Source organism: Myotis yumanensis, unplaced genomic scaffold (genome assembly GCF_028538775.1).
Source record: "Myotis yumanensis isolate MYYU_CA2020_CCGP unplaced genomic scaffold, mMyoYum1.0.hap1 SCAF_1, whole genome shotgun sequence".
In the NCBI taxonomy this organism is placed as follows: domain Eukaryota; kingdom Metazoa; phylum Chordata; class Mammalia; order Chiroptera; family Vespertilionidae; genus Myotis; species Myotis yumanensis.
Window position 1 is genome coordinate 226215780 of NW_027223752.1, and position 18138 is coordinate 226233917.

The following is an 18138-nucleotide window of genomic DNA, read 5'->3' on the forward strand; positions in this document are numbered from 1 at the left end:
GGTGATTCTCTTTTTATGGTATGTTTCTTTTTGAATATTCAAAATGTACTAGCTTTTGTTGAAAAAGAAAATTGCTATGATGAGATAAATGAAATTTTGAATTGTTAAATATAAGTCTTTTTATGACATTGGGCATTGAACATCAAACCTTATTTCAAGTTTATTTACTGGATTGAAATTTGATGTTAGTGAAAGTTAATGGCTAATGTTACTGTCATTTGAATTTTACTTGACTTGTAATAAAACTTATATACTGCTTATTTCTAAACAGGTAGTTGTGTCAACTAACATTGCAGAGACATCTTTGACAATAGATGGTGTGGTATTTGTGATTGATCCTGGATTTGCAAAACAAAAGGTACATGTTTTAGTATGATAGTCATATACTTTATAAACAAATTAGTATAAGCTTAACAGTAGTTAACTACTCATTTACTGGCTGAAATTTACTTTTTAGACTTTTTAAATCATTTTTAGAAGACTGCATTAAGAACCTTTTGTATTTTATATGGCTCTGAAAAATTAAGTCCATTTTAATGTTTACTTTTAGATTTTTTAAGAGGTTTTATTCCTCTTTAAGGTTATCTTTTCTTTGTTTCTATATAATAATGGTAAGTGTTTTGGTTTGTATGTTTGTTTAAGGAATATGGGAGTACTAATAGTACAGAATTGTCATCCTTGCAGATCAGTTACTTATCAACTAAATTAGAATTTTTATGAGACGACACACCTAGTAATAGTACTAAATACCAAGTACTTTTGCCAAATGAAGTGACTACTCAGTAAATACCGTATGTTTTATTATTCAGACACATTTGATTACATTTTATGGGTATGATTGAGAGAATTCATTGTTCATAGTATTCATATTTTTGATGGAAAACTTTCCCTTTAAACTAAAAGCATGTAACTGACTTGGACCAAGTTTAAAATATTTTTCTTGATGCCCACTTTGAACATCAGGTGTTGGAATTGACGGATTCTTTTCAGGCAAAAGTCTTCAGCACTATTCACTATATAAGGGCAAGGTAAAACTGGTAGAAATGAGATTTTTAAATTAGAATGAGTAAAGGTGATCTGTGTGTTAGATAAGAGCTTTTCCATGTTAGCTTGAGTCTTTCAGAATGATGGAGTCAGAAATGGCTGAAAAAAGTTAAGGTAAAGGAAGACAGATTCTGTTTCTGTGGGAGCATGATTTGTGGTGGTCATCAATACTATGTTTATTTTGGGATTAGCTGTGGGCTTTGGGTACTTCCTGTAGATCACAGTTTTAAGTTTAATTGAAGAATCATTCTGCTGTTTATTTATGTTCAAATAGGTATACAATCCTCGAATCAGAGTTGAATCCCTTTTGGTGACAGCTATTAGTAAAGCTTCAGCCCAACAAAGGGCTGGTCGTGCTGGACGTACCAGACCTGGGAAATGCTTCAGACTTTACACAGAGAAAGCTTATAAAACAGAAATGCAGGTAAGAGATTTACTGTATCCTTCCTGTGTGTTTGGAAGGTTAAGCTGAACTTGTTACCAGAAGAAAATTGCTTCATTTATTTCATCTTGCCTTTTGGCACCATACGCTCCTTAGTTTTTTTTTTTCCTGATCAGATTATGGTGTAATCTAGCAATGCAGCTCTTGTTACAGTTTGAAGTTGAGGTGGACAGCAGCACTAATACTTAGAGTACCATAAAGAATAGTTTACAGAAAGTGAATGCTCTCAAGTCTGTTCCACAAGTATGTTTCTCATCTGAGTCAGTGGTGTGGGAGTAATGTCAAAGTAAATAGCTAAGGAGGAAGAGAACAGATATGTTGTGTTTTCTGGAGCAAGATGATTAAGGAATATTTAACAGAACGAACATTTTTGTTTTTTACTAGGATAATACCTATCCTGAGATTTTGCGTTCTAATTTAGGATCAGTTGTGTTACAGTTGAAGAAACTTGGTATTGATGATTTGGTGCATTTTGATTTTATGGATCCACCAGGTATGAATTCTCAGTATATTTCATCAAATCTTATGACCAAAATTGGCTGTCTTTTTCTGTATTCTATTTAGTACGTATATTAAAAACATTTTACCTTTTCTTCTAGTAAGCATCAAAATAAATCCTATGTGTTAGCATTAAAACTAAAAGAGTGACAACTATATGAATCAATTTTCCCCCCTTCAGAATAACTAAATTATCCTGGGAATTATTGACTAGGCATGAAAATGAGAGAAATTTTTCTAATTTACTTTTTAGAAAAAAATACTTTGATGAACACATTGTTGAATGAACAGTTACTGATGACTATTTTAACTGCTATACAGGAAAGTTTTGTAATTCTATATGATTCATTGTTTGCTAGATCTCGGTAATTGAATTTGATGACAATTTGAGTTTTTAGTTTGGTCAACTATAGAATGAAAAGACTGCTTACAATGCCTTTTACTTAGTCACACTTTTGCTTGCTGAAGGCAGCTTGACTAAAATAGATTATCTTTGCCCCCTAGCTCCTGAAACTCTGATGAGAGCCCTAGAACTTTTGAATTATCTGGCTGCTTTAAATGATGATGGAGATCTGACTGAATTGGGATCCATGATGGCAGAGTTTCCTCTAGATCCACAGCTCGCTAAAATGGTTATTGCAAGTTGTGACTACAACTGTTCTAATGAGGTCCTATCTATTACTGCTATGTTGTCAGGTAATAGAGGGAAAGGAACTAAAAAAAACCCAGCTCTTCAAAGTTTGGGTGGACTTCACTTTTGGTTTTGGTTTTTAATATTTAGTATTATAGTGCATTTTATAGATGGTCTTAAGGAACTCATTTTGTTTCCTAAATATCTTGTAAATAGCTTTATAATTACATATAGTATTTAGAAAAGTAAAGTTAGTCATTGTGCACAAAATAGAGTAAAAACATTGGCTCCCTTTAGTGCAAATAAAAATTGAAATAAGAAAAAACTAAGTCTGAGCACAATTGTAACTGAGTTCTTTGGTAAGTCCGTCAGTTTTGCGCTTTATTACTGACAATACGAGAACTTTGTTCTATACTTCGCACTATTAAGTCAGCCTGAGACAAACCCAAACTATATCTTTTAAAGTAAATTTTTTCTACTTGTGTACATATGTATTTCTGTGGCAGTCAAAGATGAATTTCAAGCTTAGTATCAAATAAATAGAAATAGTAATGTACAATTTTAGCTTTAAGATCTAACCTGATAATTCTTTTACTATGGAAGACAGACACTTGATAAAAGAAATATACATGAGATAAAATTGTTAATTTTGAAAATTGGAACATTAAGCAGAATAAATAGTGCTGTTTTAGTAGCAGTAAAGCTTAATTCACAATTGAGCAATAATTAGGAAGTTATATTTTCCAAAAAGAAGAAATATTTTTACATATAAAGGAACACTGATTATTTTGGTTAAATATAAGTTTTTATTCTACTAGTTTTAGTACTGGGAAGAACTGACTTCCAGTCATGGGAGTGGTTTATTGGTCTTAATTACAACTTAATGTCTCAAATAATTCAAAATGTTATGGAATTAAAGAATAAATTGAAATTTTTTTCTAAATATAAAAATTTTGGCCTACTACAGATCTATGGTATATTTTAATGGTGTGAAATTTGTTTTAAGAACTAGCTAAAATGTTTTTTGCAGAGTTATGACTGATCAGACTCAGAGCAGATGGGCAGGGCAGTGTATTGAATCATTTTAATTAAATTGTAGTCTCACTTGCGGAGGTGGTGGTAGGTTGTTGTCTGCCTTTCTTATTATATGTTGTTTGATAGATTCTTCCACTGTGCTTATCCCAAGATTTTAGTTTTTAGGTCAAGAACAGGACAAGAGTTATCAGATTATTTGTGTGTTTACTGTATATTTATTGTTACCTATCTAGTTTTTATTTTTCCTAGTTCTCTTATCAGGCATACAATTACCATTGAGTTAATCTTAGTCCCTTTAAAAGGTGGTCATTGTGATGCAGTTGATATCTTCCAACTACATGTCTTACTTGTAATAGGAATTCTACGAAACAGGGTTTACTGGTCGTCATCTTCAGCACATTAAGGGAGTGAAAATTTATGTGCAGCAGTTATTAAGAATGGCCTTTGGGGGTGGGAAATGTTGAAAGGCGAGGAAGATGTCATGGAGCAAAAAGATTGCTGAGCTTGGAATGCTTTGTTTTCCATTAAAATAGTTTCTGAAGTTTATAATACAATTCGGGTCATGGAGTGCTACTTATTCCCACTAACTGGTAGCTAGTTCACATTAACTTTCACAACTACGCGAGGTTTATGTACTTGAATGGATTGATTACCTTGCTTCAGTTACATTAAGCAAGACTTAATATTTACTGTGATCATGTGTCTTTGTCTCTCTTTGGCTTCTTTGGCATCTTTTTAAAGGGGAAACTGTATGGCAACAAGTAATTTAATTGATACTGTATATGATTTCATTGTCGGTTATTCCCATTAACTTCTATCTGAACTGATAATTATTTGAATTGACAAGGTTTTAAAAGCTTTAAAAATGTGTTGACAAAGTCCCAAGCTGTTAAGTATTTTTATTTTCATATTGCTTTTATGACTATGGAATTGCTAAAGTGAATTAAGGAAAGCTGTATTTCAAAAAATGTAGTGCACGCTTTGTAACAACTTCAAGTTTCATGTGAATTAATATTGAGGCTCTAAACACTGTAGTTACACATTTTGATGAACCTTGAAATAATGACTGTTTCAGACTAATTGTCAACTTTTTAAATACTGGATTTTGCTTTTATATTGAGGTTTTGATTTAAATAACTTTTTTTTTTTTTTTAGCTTGGGACTTTATTTACTAATCTTTTTATTAAAATGCTGGAAAACTAGGCTGAATATTCATCTGAGCCTTTTTGAATTTTCTTAATTCAGAGGCGGTTTAACCTTCCACCACTACTGCTATCATCAAAACCCAAGATTTCATGATATTTTTTATGTTACATATGCTTCTGCTCACCGGTGCTAATAGTGATACCCACCAGTTGGTAATAGCCACAGCACTAGGGAAAAAATTAAAATAGAAATGTGGCAGTAGACTGGTTTGAAAGTTGTTTTTAGCCCTGCAAGTGTAGCTTCATAACTTTAATAGCCATTCAGTAGATTCATTGGATGGCCTTTTGAAAAATTACATCTAGCTAAAAGGCTATTGACACCATAATTCTGGTTATTGGTAGAGCTATCAGCACTGGTTTTTTGAAATAAGTTGAGCTTTCTAGTATCTTGATGGCCTTCAGAATAGCTGTTTTGATGCCTACTTTTAGATCTAGTTAAAATAATCAGGTACTCTGTAGCTTTGCAACCCTCTTGTCTTACAGATGTGGTTAGGTGTTGATGTACCAAATCAAGGTAGTACAGTCCAAGATGCAGTTGGAGGCCATCCTGCCCTGCCCTATGCTCTGTGAACTGACCTAGCTAGGCCTTGTTCCTCTATCTGTGAATGCGTGACTCATCGATATGGGCGTTTGTGTTGGGCCCATACCAACCTTGTTTAGTCCCACAGTGTTTTGTTCGCCCCACGGAGGCCAAGAAAGCTGCGGATGAGGCCAAGATGAGATTTGCCCACATAGATGGAGATCATCTGACACTGCTTAATGTATACCACGCTTTTAAACAAAGTAAGTGTAAAACAGACTAAAGGTACTTTTTGTCCAAATGTCATGTGCATCATATATGTCTTCATCTCACTTTCTTATATTTGAGACAACTTTACATTGGAAAGCCAGGGGTACTTTTTAGAAAAACTCCTGACTAGCATTTAAGATAGAAATTGATTATCTTTTTTAAAGTTTTGCTTTTTATCAGGATGGGAGGGCAGTTACAGAAAGCAAAGTTCAACTTTTCAAGATGCATTGTTATTATTATGAGATACCATTTTCTTACCTGTAAAATTGGCAAAGGCAATTAAAAAAAAAACAGCTGTGTACAAGTGGGTTTAGTGGAACAATCATACAACAGAAGTTGGAATATAAATTGTCATCTTTGTGAAAAGCAGTAGATCTTGTGTTATCAAGAACTTTAAGAAATTCACTCTTTGACCCAGAAATTATCTTTTAGTATCCTGATATGATTAAAGAATTTTAACCAGAATTATTTAAGATACTTTAAAAATGGAAACCACCTAAATGCTCACCAGTAGAAAGATGATTTAGTGATTTATGCTTCAGCCACATGATATTCTAGCTTTAAGTCATGTTTTCAGGCAATTTTTAATGACATGAGAAGCATGTTATAGTTACTTGCAATTGAGGAAACGTAGTAATAATGAAGTTAATGCTAGATGCTGTTGTTGGTATGCATCATTTTTAAGATTAGATGAGAGGAAAACCTGAAAAGAAAAATACAGAAATAATAGTGACTGCTTCTGAAAGTGTTTGATTTCTACATATATGTAGGCTACCCTGTTGGATGACAGGCAGTCAATGACAGCCATACATCATCATCACCATTACCAAAAATATGGGGTTCTCAGTCATGCTGAGTTTGTGGTTTCTGCTAATGTTAGATTTTTAATTTATAACATTGGTGTTCACATTTTACACCTCTTGTTTTATTTGTAACTCATTTCTATTATCTCATGAGAATTCTATTTATACTTCTAAAGTAGTCTGTTAACTTTGGCACCTCTCTGTAGGAGTGATGGTGAATTTACTCATCTCAGGGTCCAAAAAGTGCTGGAGGGCCAATATGTGGAACAAAGAGCATAGCAGCCAAGGTTCTGCACATCTGTGTTTTACCTGTGAACCCTGGTATGAGCTCGATAGAATTGATGGTGTCAGGTGAGAAAAAGTGTGGAACCCTTCTCTGCCCGGGTCTGACAAATTAGGGGCAGGTAAGGGAGGTAAATGAGAACCCAGGAGATGGTCAGTACATAGTTTACTTCAGAGCATTTATTTTATCCCTCTTGGGCCTGAAGTATTAGAAATGCATACTTTTCAAAGATTATCCCTTATAGGATAGGTCAGTTCAAGAAATCTTTCTTGTTGTGTGCCAAGCTGTATCATACTGGTTAATACAGTGTGGCCATCAGACACATCACCTACTCACAGACTGACACCTGCTGTAAAGGGAGGTCTTTGAGAAGGAGCAGATTCACTTCCATCATGGTTCTCAAAATCCTTTGATAGTATTAAGATACTGTTTTAAATGGAAGTTAAGATTTCTAAAGGAGCAGATGGTTTCTTTAGCCTATTATTCTCACAAGATATTTTAATTCTTTTAAAATGAAGAGATTCTATTATTTTGTCATTAACTGCACTAAATGAAATTAGGAACTTAAGATTTAAAACTGACAACATTGCTAAATAATGCTAGTTCTTTATGCTGTATTTATACTTGGGAGACTTCTGTGAAAATATTGAATAGTAGATATCTATAAAAGCTTTTTCCTACTTCTAAATAGGTCTAGCAGTTAGAGAAAGTGTCATGAGTTAGAATTACAGCATGCACTCAGAAGTGCAAATATCAAACTCCTGGATATATTTGGATATTTCATAATTATTGAATTTGGAATGTTTTCACTAATGATTTATTTCTAAATGATGCTATATTGTGTTAATTGAAACAATAAGTATATTTAAAAAATAACAAATATATTTCTGTTTAGTTAAGAGGGTCTATTTTATTAGATGTAATGATTGATTACATAGTAAACCTAAAATTCATCTTAATACTATTTGTTTATATAACACTTGAAAAACAACTGGATTTGAGTTATTTTCAACGCCTTAATTTCTATGTGTGTTTGTATGATTTCCCTCTGAAATTGTTTGCTTTAGATCTTTAAGTGTAGTCTACTGTATTGGTAAGAAATATATAACTAGAATTGTTTTAATGTTTCTTTTATCCCTTCCATTTATCAAATTATTCCTCACAAGTTTAGATAAATGTCTGATAGTTCTGTATATCTTGACAACCTAAAGTTTGTTACTCTTTGTGTGTTCTAAAACTTTAGAACCTCAGAAAAGCTATACTCCAAAGCGTAATCAACAACACTTTTCAAAAGTTCCCGTTTTTATTGTTTTAGTTTCGACATTGTCATTGCCTTTCAGCTTGTTACAAAGCATCAACATAAGCAAAAATACCTCTTAAGCGTACTTTCTCTCTGTTTAATCTGGACATATTCAGTGCTTTGTTTTAAATGTCAGTAAGTTCAGATTGGTACCTTTTATTTCTCATTCTAGATGAGTTAATTAATGGACATTTTAACACTTCTTCAATTTAAAGATCCATTTTACTACCCCACCTATTCTCTTTATGAATGTGGCTGCATTTTATAGTATGTAAACATTTATTAAGGTATCTGTTATTCTTCTGAAAAGCTATTACGAAAATGAAGATTATAATTGATAGAATCCTAAAACCAACGAGAAAGGAGTATGTCAAAGATTAATGTATCACAGTAGCTGGAGAAGGAGCAACACGGTTCCAATTTTTAGGTCCCCCAATTCCCTCCATTTTGTAATGACCCTCAGGTTTATTTTTCAAAGGACCTCATTGTGATTGCCTTTGGTGCATAAAGATGTTACTGTATATTTTCATTATGCTACAGTTAAATCTTAGATGAGCAACACTAGGTTAGTGGGAAGCTTGTCAAGGATTCATCAATGGGGAAATTCCTTTGATAATAAATACCTGTAGCAAAATTACTTAGACATGCTTAAATATAAGCCTTGCTTATTAAATGTGAGTGGGGGTTCCTGATATCCTTGTAAACGTTATCACTTGCATTTTAAACTGTGTCCAACACTAAGAGAGAGGCACATGGGTCACAATATAGTGAAGGATTAAGAAGTACAACCAATTGATGTTTCTCTCCCCCTCCCTTCCTCTCTAAAAATCAGTAAAAACATTTTTTAAAAAGAAAAAACAAAAAGAAAGATGTGGCATTTTACCAAATTCCTTCCACTCACCCCCCCTTTGACCATGAATTGGAAACAGTAACTCAATTTATTAAAAAAGATTTATTAATCACCTAAAACCGTTTATTTCTGGTTTTGACCCTTGCTACGGGTTTTCAGTAAAGTGATAACATTGTGATTCATTTATTAAAGATGATTTGGGTAAATCCCTTTTCTGGGTTACTTTGCTTACTCTTTATAACAACTTTCCTGTTTAATTAGATGATACACCTGTTTGGATGATTCATGTCCCTTCTTCCCCCCCTCCCTTTTCTCTTCAACTTTGTAGATCATGAATCGGTTCAGTGGTGTTATGACAACTTCATTAACTACAGGTCCCTGATGTCAGCAGACAATGTTCGCCAGCAGCTATCTCGAATTATGGACAGATTTAATTTGCCTCGTCGAAGTACTGACTTTACAAGCAGGGACTATTATATTAATATAAGAAAAGCTTTGGTTACTGGTTATTTTATGCAGGTATGTGGAAAATACAGGAATACAATATAAATATTTGCATAATATTGCTTGTTTCCCATAACAGCCCTTTGAATCTACTTAAACACAAGTCAGTTTAAGAAAGCCTATGAATATTGATCTTAAATGTTATGTCTAGAGTCTCAAATGAACTAATATACTAAGATATTTTATGTGTCTAATGAATAACAAATACTCTAAATGGCAAAATTACCAATTCAGTTAGGTAGAAATCAATTTTAGAATTACTTCTTTATTAATGGAGTGTTTTTTTATACCAAATGGATATGTTGGCTGTTTTCAGGTGGTATTAGCAGCCATTTACTCAATATAAATTTCAACCCTTGACTCTGATAAATGTATTAAAATTTCCTTGAATCCAGATCACCATTGGAGGCATATCATCGTAACAGTACTGAAAAGAAGTAGCTGTCTGGGTGGATCCAGAAGTATAGTTCACTTTCTTATGTAGAAACTGATCACTCCAAAGTTCAAATACTCAAATAGTATAGATCATTGGTATTTATAACTAAGACATTTGGGTGTTACAAAAGCCAAAAATATCTTTTGAGCTAAGTAATAAAGATGAAATAATTTTTAAATGTTTCCCTTAGTTTTAAGTGTACTATATTGGAAGCTATAAGAACTGAAGTGAAACTTTTCAGGCAAATTTAATGAACATTTATTTTAAGGAATTTAAAATTATGTTTTAAAAAACTCAAATTTTCTGGTGATAAAAAAGCAAAAACAAATCAGTTTATTACTTGGAATGGTATTGATTTTAATCTCTTCTGTTTCCTGCTTGTTTGTTCATTCTCTCTTCTGCTCTATGTCTGTTTAGCAGGATGTGACTGGCCTTAAGGCCATATGAGCTCAATAAATAAAATGGACTTAAAATGCAGAGTCCAAATAAAGCAAATTGGTGCCTTGTCTGTATTTGAATTCAAAGTAAGTGTAAGAATGTTTATACCAGCATCCTATGACCGGTTGCTATGATGCACACTGACCACTAGGGGGCAGACACTCAACACAGGAGCAGCCCGCAGGCCCCAAGCCAGCCAAGGCGGGTGCCAGCAGGGGCCCCCTGATCGCCCCACCAGTCACCCCACAGATCGGTCCTGATTGCCAGCCAGGCCTAGGGACCCTACCCATGCATGAATTTCGTGCACCAGGCCTCTAGTCTTATTTTAAGTACTTATGCTTATCAGAGTTAGATGAATAGAAGAGTTTAGTATAAAAATTCTCCAAATTTTTAACTGCATTCATAATATGTACTAATATATACTAGTGTCTTTTTTACATGTTCTTAAATTTGCTTTTAATAATTCAAAGAAGATGGACAAACCCATATTCAAGCATTAATTTGTTAGAAAAAGGGCATGCATCACAGTACCTTGTCAGTAGGTGCTTACTAAATATTGATTGAAATTGAGTTCATTTTATATTTATTAATAATTATTTTTATTTACACACACTGTTATTAGAGTTCTAGAATTGTAAGGGGCATAGTTATCTGCTTTAGCATTTGTTAAATATTAGATGAGAATCATAAATCAATGTGTTTGATATTGGACAGAACAAATATAGGCAAGACCCACATGCATCTTCTTTTTTTCACCCTTTGTTTTTCTGATTACTCAAAAGTTTTTTTATTATAGTATATTGCCTGGGACTGATGGGATGGGGTGGATGTGGCAACCATTTCCCTGATTAGCATTGGAGCCTATCTCCCTAACCATGAGTGTGTCAGAGGTGCCACTACTCTGCATCATGGTTTTCCCAATTCCACCCATTGGCTCCCAACCCTGCATTCCAATTTTGAGACAGGAAAAGGTGCCTTAGCTGCCATGCCCATGGCATAGCCCATCACAAAGCTGGTCTTCAGCAGTAGAAGCAGCTTGGCTGCAACTGTCCATAGGGACCCAGGACCACTGGCGGCTCGCTCCTGGCCTTGGTGGCTCAGCTCTACCTTTTTTTCCAGTCATGTCTTCAGAGGTACTTTTTGCTTCTCCTTTTTTACTCTTTATATTTCTACTAGAGGCCTGGTGCACAACATTCATGCACTTGGGGGTGGGGGGTCCCTCAGCCTAGCCATGCCCTCTCCCAGGCCGAGGTGCCACGAAGGCAGGAGAGGCTCCTGCCACCGCTGCTGCACTTGCCAGCTGTGAGCCCTGCTTCTGGCTGAGCAGCGCTCCCCCTGTAGGAGTGCACTGACCACCAGGGGGCAGCTCCTCCGTTGAGCGTCTGCCCCCCTGGTGGTCAGTGCGCATCATAGCAACTAGTCATTCCACTGTTGAGTTGATTTACATATTAGGGTTTTGTTATATAGGATTTTAAATGTGAATCTTCTAGTAATTGCTCATGTACTCCATAGTTATTACCTCGTGTTAAAGAACCCACGCAAATAGTCTATGGCAGGGAAAAGGACTGGATAGTATATGTGTCAGGCTCTCTGGCCCATTGGATCCCTGTTGAAACTACTCAGCTGTGCCTGATCTTCTAGTGCAAAGGCAACTATGGACAAATGGGCATGCCTGTGGTCCAACGAAACATTATTTATGGACACTGAAATTTAAACTTTATGATCTTTCTGCAGTACCAAATGTTGGTGGATTGTTTTACCCCTTACCCCAATTACTTAAAGGTGTATAAACCATTCTTGGTTGACAAGCCTTAAAAATACAGGCAGTGAGTTTGCATTTGACCTGCAGTACTTTGCTCATCCCTGCTTTTATCAGGCAGTGATAAATAAGGCTAGCCATGGAATAAAGGCAAAAGGTGAGGCCTGCATGCTAATTATATATATGGTAGCTTTACACCACTTTAGTTTTGTAACTAGCATATCAGAAGCATTGTATTAATTTACTGTGTTTTGGTTTCAGGTGGCACATTTAGAACGAACAGGGCATTACTTAACTGTGAAAGATAACCAGGTGGTTCAGTTGCATCCCTCTACTGTTCTTGACCACAAGCCTGAATGGGTGCTTTATAATGAGTTTGTTCTTACAACAAAGAATTATATTCGGACGTGTACAGATATCAAGCCAGAATGGTAAGCAACATCTTTTGTTCATTAGTTTTTGTTATGCATTTTGCTCTGAATGGCATCTGACTTTATTATAGGAAAGGCGTTCTTCCTTTTTCTCTTTAAAAAAAATATATATATATTTCAGAAAGGAAAGGAGAGGGAGAGTTAGAAACATCAATGATGAGAGAGAATCACTGATTGGTGCCTCCTGCATGCCCCACACTGAGGATGGAGCACACAACCCAGGCATGTGCCCTGACCTGAAATCGAACTGTGACCTTCTGGTTCATAGGTCTACGCTCAACCACTGAACCAAGGCAGCCGGGCTCTCCGTTCCCTCTTAAAGGAACTTCGTATTCTATATACTTCAGTGTGTAGTTAGTGGCATTGACCTCATAGTATGGTTGATCTCTTAAAATCTTTGCTTTGCTAAGAGGAAAGGGGGATAGATGGGCAGGATTTGGAACCAAATATAAAAAGCTACAGTTGACTAGCATCAAGAGTGTTTTTGGAGCCATTCTTCTACTATTGTGATTAATTCAAATTCCCCAGTTCCAGAAGTCAATCAGCCTTTATATTTTATCTGTCCCATTGTTATTGGCTCTCAACTATTTATTATTTACATGTTGGTGCTTTGGGAGCTAAATAAGCAAGCATAAAAATTATGCCTGTCTTTGTATCTTAGCATACTTGATTTTACAAAATGTAATCAAAACTGATTGTGTTATTTTAAGCAAAATTAGCACCCCCACCCTTTGTGTGTGGGTGTTTTGGGGCTTTTTTTTCCCCCTCCGGGAATCCATTCAATAATTTATGATGGCAAACATCAGCCAAGAATGGTGGGACTGAAAGCACTTATTTAGTTGATGTCACTTTGCTATATATTGTGAGTCTTCTTTCATACAGTGATTTATGACTTTTGACACTTAAATTGTATAGGACATTACCATTTTATCTTACATGCTTTGTTGAGAAAAAATTATATGGCTAAACATTAAAAAGATTTCAGTCAACTGTATTCTTTGGGGTATCGACTTATATTTACATGAAAATGTAAATGAAAAGATCCAATCATTTGAATACCAAATTGTTTCCTTTATAGGACCTGTATTACTATAACCTCAGAGAGATTGGTTAAAATAATGTTCTAGAGTGAATAAATGTATGCCTTTATATTAATATCTTTGAAATAATGTAAATAAAGGGTGGGGTTTTTTATCTTGATTTTTATTTTTAAGTTTATGGAAAGTCCAACATTAGAAAACTTAGAGCTTACTAGAATTACACATTTCCTAAAAGAGGTTTATAAGGATTTAGGCAATTTATAATTTCAACATTGATTTGGATTTATAGATTTGCTTATACCAATCAGTTTATTCATGGGCAATGCCTATTTTATTAGCACTCCAGAACTTTAATTCAATGTTAATTTGGTAATTTTTTTACTCTCCTCTGGACAGGTTGGTGAAAATTGCCCCTCAATATTATGACATGAGCAATTTCCCACAGTGTGAAGCAAAGAGACAGTTGGACCGCATCATTGCCAAACTTCAATCCAAGGAATATTCACAGTACTGAATTCAATGCTTAGAACTGAAGTTATTCAGAGGACAGCTTTAAAAGATGAATGAACTCAAAAGTTCAAGTTGTGCTCTTCACGTTGGTTCAATAATGGCCTTTATTTGAAAGCTTTTTAATTTTTCTTTACAGTAAATATTCCATTCTGATTTCATAAATTAAACATTTATGCCTCCCTTTTGTGTTGACACTGTAGCTCATACTGGAAAAGTCGATCAATGTTTTGCAGTTTATTGAAAGTAGTTCTATATATAACAATGTTATAAGCATTTCTTTAGAAATGGTTGAAAATGCTTCTAAAATGTGATTATCGACCATGGTATGCATGATCGTTGTAATTGTTGACATTCCTTTTTAGAAGTTGTGAAATGTTACAACTTGTGCTTATGTAGACACAATCTTCTGTCTCAGTACAGAGGCACTGACTTCAATAAAGTCTATTTATACTAATTTTGGTCAAAGTACTTTGATACATTTGTTCTAGTCTCGTTAAGTATATGGCTTCTTTTCTTCCCAAGTGTCTTGGGCTTATTTAAAAAGTGTAAGTATACTCTGATTACATATTTAGCATCTTCCCACAAAGACTACTCTTTAGATAAAGTAGTCTTTAAAGCAATAGTCTTAAACACACAGCTTTGCACTTTATTAATTGATTAGGATCTGATCTAATGGGATAAAGTATGTGGTTTTTATTCAAAATTGGATCCGAAAAGGAGAGCTTTCTCTTCATCTTAAAGTGCATTTCATAAGTTTGATAATTTATTATTTTTGCTAACCACATTTTTAGCAAATCTTTTTGTTAGAGGAACAATCCAAGCACTATACTATGGAAAAAATGTTTATTTGTATTAAATTGATAGTAGGGAATGATACTATATGGTAGATCTTGGTCTTGGTTTCCATATTGGGTGTTTTATGTGATGTATAAAAGTAATTAGTATAGTGTGTAAAATGTGCATTTGACTTTCCATTACTGTAACAGGCAGTAGACAAGTTACAAACTCTTTCTAAACCATAAATAAAATGTTTGGTGTGACCCATCAAAGGGTCTGTAATTACTTCCTTTCACATAAGGACTAAATACTGTACTCATTAATGCCTGGACACCCTTCTTCAACCTCTCCCCCTTTAAAAATATTTAAATGTTAAAGGAAATTTATAAGTGTGTGTATCGTTGGAATTTAAATATACTTTGAAGCATAAATCTAGTATGTGATTTGAGAGAGTTAATTGGGCAAATTAAAGAGTATTTCAGGCTACTGACGTACTTTTGAGTGTAGGTAGTTGTTACTAAATGATGCCTGGTGGCTTAAAGGAGTTAATGTGCTTCTGTAAGTATCTGGGTTTTGTTCTGTGGAAAAATTTACATGCTGATACAATATTTTAGATTACTTTTAAATTGGTTAACATTTTATCCTACATTAAGTATTGGCAACATTATCTGCTAGAGTTTTTTAGAGTTAGGTTAAGAAAGTACTTGGTCAGACTTTTTCACCAAAAGGCAGCTCTTGTCAAATTTATATGTTGCCTACTCACTGTTTCCAGTTTTGCAAGGCTGGCCACATCTGATCAAAACTGGTAATTTATTATTTTGTTAACCACATTTTTAGCAAATTTCTTAATCATGTTTTTGGCAAAGCTATGGCTTTAAAGCTCATGTTCTGCAACCCCTTTGTTTTATAGATTTGGCAACTGATTACTTAAAATGGTTACAATTTCCCATGTTCACATAGGTGGTCACAACAAGAAAATTAAATTTTTTCTATAATGTGTAGAAAATTGTTTTTGAAGATTTTCTGGAACAGTCTCTCTCTCACAACTTAAAACAGTAGCTTTGATTGTGATTATATGGTAAGGAAAGAAGGCCAGCAACAATTAGAACTTTTGACTGTAAAAGTTGAGAAAGTAAACACAGCTTAGGGAGAATAGGACAGGATAAAATATATCCTGTAATCGGGTCATTTAGCCATAATCCAAAAAGCCAGAAAGTGTTCTCTGAACTTCTTTATGTGGCCTATGACAGTCCTGGAATTTAGGGTTTGTGAAGTACCTACAAACACTTGAGATTCTCTTCTGAATAACTTTTAATGGCCATCCCGCTGCCCAGATACTTTTAAAAAGGCCATTACTTTGGAAGACAGCTTAATAGTTCTGTTAGAAATGCTGAGCTAAAATCTCTGTTTCTAATTCTTCCTTCCAGAGCAAAGTTAGTTAAGTAAGACTGTTTCACAACGCCATTTAACTGTCACCTTCCTTTATTCTTACTTAGGCTGAATCACCTGTTTTCCCCTCAGCCTCCTCTTTGACGTGGTTTCTGGATATCTTGAACAATCTCTGCCAGGCATTCAGCACTGTGGTCTAAAATGGGCAGCGTGCAGTGGAACTTAAAATTCCCAGGGGACCAGACATGCCATCATTTCTGTTAATGCAACTTATGGCTAACATTATAATGAAGTTTGATAACATAAAATGATTTATGTTAACCTTTCCAGCAAGCACAGCACACTTTCAGCTTATATTTATCTTACTATAAATTTAAGGCATCTAATTATTACATGATAGTTTTGGATGTGGCTCAGGGCTGAGCAAAGACCCTTACAGACCTTGGGCCGAGATAATCTTTGGAGACTTCACACATTTAAATGTATCCGTAGCTCATCAATAACCTTTAAAATATCAAAGACATTTTAAAAATTGGGATAGGAATATTTTAATTATGCAGTTTATAGTGAGAAACTTCAAATGCAGTTTTTACCAATATTAAATTTAAAAATAAAGAGATTTGGTATATACTTCATTAAACATCTATTTAAATTTTATAGTTTCTTCTAATGTAAGAGAAAGTATGGGAGGAGATAGTATTTTTTAATTCTACTGGCATACACTGCCCAGATCATAGGAACTTTCTTATTTTGTTTACTTGAATTATTTAGTTTGAACTTGGTAGTTTCTCATTTTTAGGATATTTGAACTTAGCCAGTAAAATACTCTAGCACCTGTATTATTCACTTAGCCCAAACCTGAGAGCTACTTATGTTTAGCAAGGTTGTTTTCTTTAACTACTATATGGGCATATTTTACTGTTTGAAAAGATGCTGTTTTTTGTAGTCTTCATCTATAATAGTAGACTGTAATAAATGGAATCTGATTGAGAACTCGAATCATAAACATGGGAAAACCACATTTATATATATATATGTTGGTTTTGTTTTTGACACCAGTTTTGTTTTGCTTGTAGTAACCCTTCATAGAATTTCGGTATAAACTGCCTAGTGATACCGATCATTGTTCATTTCATTAAGCACTAACTCTGGAAGGCATTGTGTGACTATAAAAATAGAATGATAGCTTGAATTATGGGCTAGTTGTAGCTTTAAAAAATGTGCAAAGACCTGTATTATAAAGAAAGGTATAGTTAATGTGTTAGTGAAAAGATTAAAGAGCTATAGTAATCAGAAAGGAAAGGTGGGTTGAGATTAAGCAAATATTGAGGAAAGTGGTATAAATAAGCAAATTAAACAGTTAAGCCGTTGGACTGAGATTAGCTTACATCCCTGGTTCTAGCCACTTGTCATGTCAGAATTCCTGATAGTATTTCAAACAAAGCTGGAAATCCAAATTTATATATAAAATCTTGTTTGAAATTACAGGGTTTCTCTATTTTTTGTTTCTCAAAGTCGTAAAGCTGGATTCTGGGCAGCTGTTTATAACGTCTGCATTAAGTAATTGGAAAATTTTTGTGAAGGAGAAGGAGGTTTAGTTGGACTTCAGAACATTAATTTCAACAGCACTAAGGATTTCTTAGATGATTAACAGCATTTCAGGCCATAGGAAGTTTTTAAAGTTGGGCTTTGAGGTACACATACAGTAAAGTATCACTTTTTAGCTCTACAGACAAATGTATACAGTTGTATAATCATCATAATCCATATATAACATTTTCATCACCCCAAAGGATTTCTACCTGTCTCCAAGTGCTTGGCAACCACTAAAGTTTCTGTCCTTTTTGTTTTTCCACAGGTCATAAATGGAATTATACTCTGTATAGTGTTTTGTGTCTGGTTTCTTGGGAATAATGCTTTTAAGAGTCATCCATATTGATAATATCAGTACATTCCTTTTTATTGCTGAACTA

The 18138-nt window shown here is 34.3% G+C and overlaps 1 protein-coding gene across 1 annotated transcript in view; it reads left to right on the forward strand.

Moving 5' to 3' along the window:
- DHX15 (DEAH-box helicase 15) overlaps positions 1–14453 on the forward strand; it is a 56338-nt gene extending 41885 nt beyond the window's left edge. Inside the window, exons 7-14 of the mRNA XM_070398595.1 lie at positions 272–358; positions 1319–1468; positions 1871–1979; positions 2489–2680; positions 5516–5638; positions 9210–9400; positions 12280–12449; positions 13886–14453. Coding sequence (XP_070254696.1) covers positions 272–358; positions 1319–1468; positions 1871–1979; positions 2489–2680; positions 5516–5638; positions 9210–9400; positions 12280–12449; positions 13886–14003 — 1140 coding nt within the window. The 3' untranslated portion in view covers positions 14004–14453. The remainder of the gene's footprint in view (positions 1–271; positions 359–1318; positions 1469–1870; positions 1980–2488; positions 2681–5515; positions 5639–9209; positions 9401–12279; positions 12450–13885) is intronic.
- Positions 14454–18138: the final 3685 nt, after the last annotated feature.